The sequence below is a fragment of the Vollenhovia emeryi genome, unplaced genomic scaffold, assembly GCF_000949405.1.
Source record: "Vollenhovia emeryi isolate VEMERY1.0 unplaced genomic scaffold, V.emery_V1.0 DF939229.1, whole genome shotgun sequence".
In the NCBI taxonomy this organism is placed as follows: domain Eukaryota; kingdom Metazoa; phylum Arthropoda; class Insecta; order Hymenoptera; family Formicidae; genus Vollenhovia; species Vollenhovia emeryi.
In genome coordinates this window covers 594481-601300 of record NW_011967137.1, presented here as the reverse complement: position 1 = coordinate 601300, position 6820 = coordinate 594481, and the positions used below count along the sequence as shown (strand labels likewise).

Here is a 6820-nt window from a genome sequence, read left to right as displayed (position 1 = left end):
TTCTAGTATCGTGGGCGCAGACCTTAAAAGTCAGTGGATTATCACTGAAAATGAATTATTCAGCGGTGTACTTACAACTATGAACCAATGAGTATTTACTGTTTTCAGCGATAATCCACTGTTTGACTTTTAGACCAGTATTCATAGTCAGATCTTACATTCAAGATTGTCTTGAATTTATCTACAGATGCTGGATAGAACATTTTATTGGCTATGGAGTATTTAAAGATGATCTTAAGACGATCTTAAACGTAAAATCTGGCTATGAATACCGCCCTTAAGCCTTGCGTCCACGATCCAAGAACTGTGTCCATGTTCTAGTTCCGAGAAATATATAGCCAATCAACTTGCAGACTTTCCGCACAAGATCGATTGCATTCTGCAAGCTAGTCATAGATAATTACGGTGCAATGTATTTTATCAGTTTCGCGAGTCGCGTTGTTATCTCGACCGCCAACGAGTCGTTCAGATTCCTTTTTGCAGAGAGCTATTGTCGATTTATGCGCTTGAGGGAAGCATTTTGTTGAGGGTTCTTAAATAAAATAAATAAAATCTAGCAAAGTAACATTGTACAACAGAATGATATGTCACCAGGAGTTACGCAACATTAGACTAGATGACACGGACCCCCGTGTCGTTTACTGGCGAGGTGAGAGTGATTATGTCACGGGCTTTTTCCAGCGATCAAGATCTTTTATTAGAACCTTGGATTACACTCGTGGGTTTTTTGTCACACACGCTGTCATCTACAATATGTTCAATGATGCAACTTACGTACGTTAATCTACTAGAGTGGCGGTACTTACAGCTGCGGCCTACGGCGTAAAGCGCGGGGATTCTTTTCTCTTCTCTCTTTCTCTCTCTCTTTCTCTAATTCGACTCGTATCCGTCCGGTTTACCTCGATCTGCCTAAATCGATTTACGCAACGAAGTATAATTGCACTGTGTATATCGTCCGCGCGGTAAACGTCTATCGATTCTAAGCTACGCTGCCCGATGCGCCGCGGCGCGATTAGCGTCGCGATGGAACTCTCGGCGGCATCGCCGATTACCGCGAGTTGATGTAAACGAGTCTCTGGGACGCACCTATTATTAGTGTTGTCGCACTAGGACTGCACGACTTAAATTCGGGATTAAATCAGTTCTCATATTTAAATATCAAATTTCCTGATTAATAATGTTATTCTTAGGGAGAAAATTTGATATAATACGCTGATAAAATTCATTACAAATAGATGTCATCTAATAATCAGTTTTTATTATCAGCCCCTGATAATAAAAATAACAATTAGCTGTTCTTAGTAAATACATGACAATCTTGTATTATTGGAAATTTAATATGACGCCTAGTTTTTTATCACAACACTTTGCGAAATAAAAGACGCGGGTATGGTAATCCATAAAGGAACTAAGATTACGCGAGGAACATGACGTTGTACATACATGTCTTCCAGCTTTATTTAGAAAAAGATGCTAGAGGTATCTCATCCAGACTCGTCGACTTTTCTCTTGTTACCGAAAAAAAAACAAATGCAGAATTAATTCTGGAATGTGTGTACAGTGATAGACAGAATGGTTGCGACAGTTTTGTTTTAATGAGTTTAGAAACGTGCATTTAGATTCAGGGTTACGTTCCAAAATCTTCTCCGAGGAATATTTTACTCGATGGCCATGCCGAAACCATTTTGAGCGTTTCCGATCTATTTCTCGAGTAAAATTTCCCTCACAGAACATGTTTCGGAACGTAAACGTCAATGCACGTTCCTAAACTCATTTGAAAAAGTGTTGCAACCATTCTGTCCATCACTTTTTTAAATGAGTTCAGAAACGCGCATTTAGGTTCACGCTTACGCTCCAAAATCTTCTTCTCCGAGGAATATTTTACTCGATGGCCATACCGAAACCATTTTGAGCGTTTCCGATCTATTTCTCGAGTAAAATTTCCCCCATAGAAAAATGTTTCGGGACGTAAACGTGAATCTAAATGTGCGTTTCTAAACTCATAAAAAAAACAAGTGTTGCAACCATTCTGTCCCTCACTGTATGTAAATCACGCGTCTCCATGCTGTATCAAAGTCGCGGTTGTCCTCGTTTATCCGCATCCTCTATACGTGCCGTGTTACACTGAGCTTCTCTGAGCAAAATTTTACTAGAAAATTACGGCGTAATCGGAGTAATACGAGACTAGATTAACGAATCCGCTTGGAAATGGTCGGATTCGTAAATGTCAGCGTGACTGCCGCCCTCGCTCTGTCGAAGACGACAGTGTCTCCGGGCGAACATTATTCTAGACGCCGCTCTATATTCACAACGAGCGCCCCGCCAAGTTTCTTGCCAAGCTTCTCGACTCGATCGATCTGTTCGCCTGCTTACGACGCCGTAAAAGGACGAAACGCGCAAACATCCTGCTAAAACGAATCGCCGTCCTAAAGATCCATTACCGGACGTGACAAGGAGCTGCCGCTTGACGACGCGATAAAATCGATGTCCGTTTCTAGCTGGTATCACAAATACGTAAGACGAAAGACTTTGCTAACGTTTGCTAGTGGCGGGTTAGTCCGAGTTTCGCGCGCAACGAAGGGGCCGCCGCGGCGACAAAACTGGGCCCGATTTCAGCGAATGCCGCGAACGTGAAGCGAATTATTATAAATCGTAGAGTCTGACGCAACACCGGTTCAACGCGCTTTCCTAAAGGGCTCGAGAGCATTAGTTAGATTTTAGATTAGATTCAGATGGCGCTCGTTGAAAATTCTATGTCTAAATTTTTTATCGACTACGCCCCCGTTCAATTTGTTCATCTCAATCCGTTCGGTTTAGTTAATTTTAAATCTAATTTCGTCAAGTTTTTACGATCAACTTCTTGAAAAGACGTTAGACCACTGTTGCGCCTTAGCCCTTAAGTTCGACGACTATAGAGATCGACCAGAGTGCGCTTTAAGGCAACGGACGTGTCGCAAGCTTACGGAACGGTTCGGGTTAAATGTGCCATGTCCTCCTCTTCGTAACGCTGCTGCTCCAGCGTGTCGATTAATTCAGCCAGCCCAGCTCGATTAATTGGTCGGCGTGGACGGACTGTGGACCTGGCCGTAAAACATACCGCGTGGAGGACGGCAAGCCGAGCAATCGGAGCCCGCCCTTTCCGCGGCCGGCTCGTTCCCTGCAATAATTATCATCCGGTAATTAGCGGAGCCTCGTCATGAACATCGGTGCGGACGCGCTGTGTGAAATCAACCCTTCGCGGGCGCACCGCACTGTTTCCCTTCGGTGTAACAAGATCTTCGTCGGAGGTGCGTAAATAAATCAGTAGTAGAAGCCTTAACTAGTCCGGCGCGGACGTATCTCACGATCAAACGTTGTCTGACACGACCAAGTCATATGGGAATTAAAGAAACTTGAGTTTAAAGTACAAAAGTGTATTAAGGCCTGCGTCCACGATGCTAGAACTTGGTCCGAGCTCCAAAAATTCCATCCCGTGAAAGCTGCAAGTTGATTGGCTACACATTTCTCGAAACTACAACTTGAACCGAGTTCTAGCATCGTGGACGCAGGCCTTTAGGTACGCGTTTCTGAACATCTAAATTTTACACCGAAAGTAATTAATTTGGTCCTGTAGGTTTAAGAATTAATTTGAAATTGAAAATTATTAACGCCCGCCGCGCCTCTGCACGATTTCAATTCGGCAGATCTACAGACGGCAATTCCTATGAATCCCCCCTAGTAGCACAGTGCATTGGCTAACCACTGGTCCAATATTGGTTATATTAGAAATGCATAGACCGATATTGTCCAACGTAAAGTCAATATTGGCCATGGAATAAATGTACATGTTGCGCGATAATAATTATATAATATTAGATTTCTATAGGAAGTGCATTGGCCAACATTTAACAATATAATAAGAATATTGGTTTAATATCGGTACATTATTGAACCAATATTGCTAGACGCATTGGCTAACTAAGAGAAGGCGTCCATCTTACAATATTGGACCAATATTGGTAACACTAGATTTACGTTATTTCCCAATATTGCGGCAATATATTGTGCTACTAGGGCCGCGGGACCGTCGTTCTTCGCACAGATACGCGAATAAAATTAGTTAAAGGGGAAATATGTGGAATTCACAAAAGATTCGTTCGTAGACCGATTAGTCTCATTCGGCTAATTTGCGCAAACGACGGTTCAGTCGGACGAGAGGGTGGATTTGTTCTCGCATGACGGGCTTAAAGAGCGCGCTCTGAAAAGATCGTGCGGTCGCGCAGGGAAGGAAAAGAAGAAGACCGGGAGAGCGCGGGCTTTTTCCGACGGCTGTACGTTAGTCAAAGTGCCTGCGTTCACCGCCAATGATCCTGTATTCGTATTCATCGCGCCGATGCGGCACCTATCTCGTTATTTTCGGCTTACGCCCGCGCTGAATGGGGCCCATCGATGTACCTCGAGCGACGTACGTGTGTATACCGGGCGTGTGTACGCGCGTACACAAAAGTGTGCACATACGTGTACCGGTCTCGTCTGAAACGCGCCTCGTATTTGCAGGCGTGCTCTCTGTGCTTACATATTATGTCATCGCATCGCGCTCGTCGAGCACCGTCGAGGACGGTATTCCCGCGGAGCGAGAGGGGGCGGTTTTAAGGAGAGGGCGGGGGCGAAAAGGAGAACTGGAATTTTTAATTTAGCATTTGAATTTGTCCGTATACAAGCTATATTTTGATTTTCGAGTCCCTTAATTACGCTTCGCGTTCCTGCCGACGTTCATTAACTCGCGGGCCCGGAGACTCGGTAAGAATTACGCAAAACCGATTATCCTTGGGAAAGGGAAAAACATTTCTTTTCTGACAATGCAATTTTTCTGCGGCGCAGCGTCTTTTGTGATTAACGTCAATTAAAATTTGCCCGTCAACCGGTAACTGTCCGCCGCGATTCCGGGTAATTCAGGAGGAAACGCGCGCGTCACCGGCGCGATTATTGCGATACGCGTCTCGTCGTCGGGTCTGGAATCGCAGGCGTCGCGGCGCCGACGGAAACCGACGTAGGTACGCGCAAGCGTCGACGCAAATCACGCCCCTCGGCCGGCCGAGGGGCCACCCGCACCCCATTTCCGCGTTATTACAGCCTGCAAGATCCACCCCCGCGTCTGAATATCAAGGCAACTCTCCACGCGCGTTTCCACTTAACACTCCGGTCGCGACTAATTACTCTAATTAATTGGAACTCCGATCTTCTCGCCGGGTCGCTTGATCCATGGTAGTTACTAATTAATTACTAATATCAATGGGGGCCGGCGTTGTGCATAGAGAAAGCGGTGCGCGCGGGCGAAGCCCGCTTTGAATCCGCGAGCGGCGCTATTCATGCGAAAATAACGTGTAAACGCGGCGAGAACGGGCGGCCGCGGTTCGCGAAAATGCGCGAGAGACGATTTTCCGCGACATCGAGCGGGGGCCCCAGGCGCGGGTCCTGAATTATATCGCGGAAAAGCGCATTTCGAGCGACGTTAATTGGAAATGCCATCTCTCGTGGAAATTCCAGGAATTATCCCGTCTGTAGGCTCCGGACCCGTGACGTTTTCAATTTATCATGGTAATTTATAACGTGCTTGATACTCGTAATATTATAAAATCTCTGTGTATTCTCGATGCTGTTTTGCGCATCGAAATATTTCCGAAGTCCGTCTGCAGTGATGGGTAGAATGGTTGCGACACTTATTTAAAAATGAGTTTAGGAACGCGCATTTAGACACAGGTTTACGTTCCATAGTATTTTCTTCGAGGAAAAGTGATGGACAGAATGGTTGCAACCTGAATCTAAATGCGCATTTCTAAACTCATTAAAAAAAAAAACCGCGTTGCAACCATCACGGAAAAAAATGTAGCTGCCGTAGCTAAAAACTGCATGTGGAAACTAAATTTCAGTTGTAAAATATGGACAGCTAATATTTAGTTGCGACAGTTAGATATTTTGCTGCTACGCCTATTGCATTGGGTGCGACAGCAAACAGTTTGCTGTGCTTTAGAACTTTATAGTTGTGAAGTAAAGTATTCTTGGCAAACCATGATTAGCTACGGTAGCGAATTTTTTTTTCAGTGATTCTGTCCATCACTGTACCCCTGTCGAATTAATTATCGGTGCGCTCCTCGGCGCGACGCGGCCTTAAAGTTCGCGAGTTTTAAATATCCTTTAATTAGCTAGTAGACAGTTAACTTAGTCGCGAAATGTTTCGTTACAAGTAAAGGGGTCGGTAACGTTCTCGGGGTCTCGGTTCGTCGAGAGGGCTTCTCTCTCGAGCTCCAAGAGCCCAATTTGCGCGGCGAATCTCTCGCTCACCCTTCAGAACGTTGAGATGCCGATAGTAGGCACTGCCGTGCCAGGTCTCGGGACTTCTCGCCGGCGGCAATTCCGTCTTCACGTCGCGCAGTGCCGCGGCCTCCTCGGCGATCTTCTCGGCCTCCCGCTCCTGGCGAGAAAATTTCAATATAATTCTATAACATACGCTCGCGCCCTTGCGTAAAATCAGGAATAAGCGGTAGTTGCATTTTAAAATTAACTAACGACCTCCTTTATGTATTTCCTCATCGCTCAGCGAACGAGTGAGTGAGAGAGAGGGGGAGACAGGAAGAGACAGGGAGAAACAAGGAGAAACACCGAGAGGCACAGAGAGACAGGGAGACACACGTAGAGACAAGGAGAGACATGGAGAGACCGGGAGAGACCGGGAGAGACCGGGAGAGACTGGGAAAAGCAGGCAGAGACGGGGAGAGACGGGGAGAGACAGGGAGAGACCGGGAGAGGCAGGGGGAGGGGGAGAGAGAGAGAGAGAGAGAGA

At 45.9% G+C, this 6820-nt stretch overlaps 1 protein-coding gene across 1 annotated transcript in view; it reads right to left on the bottom strand.

The window, feature by feature from the left end:
• Window positions 1–222: 222 nt before the first annotated feature.
• Window positions 223–6820, bottom strand: part of LOC105560469 (SKI family transcriptional corepressor 2) — a 30811-nt gene continuing 24213 nt past the window's right edge. The window contains exons 5-7 of the mRNA XM_012009615.1: window positions 6322–6451; window positions 2026–3157; window positions 223–1508 (exon numbers count right to left, since the gene is read on the bottom strand). Coding sequence (XP_011865005.1) covers window positions 3051–3157; window positions 6322–6451 — 237 coding nt within the window. The 3' untranslated portion in view covers window positions 223–1508; window positions 2026–3050. The remainder of the gene's footprint in view (window positions 1509–2025; window positions 3158–6321; window positions 6452–6820) is intronic.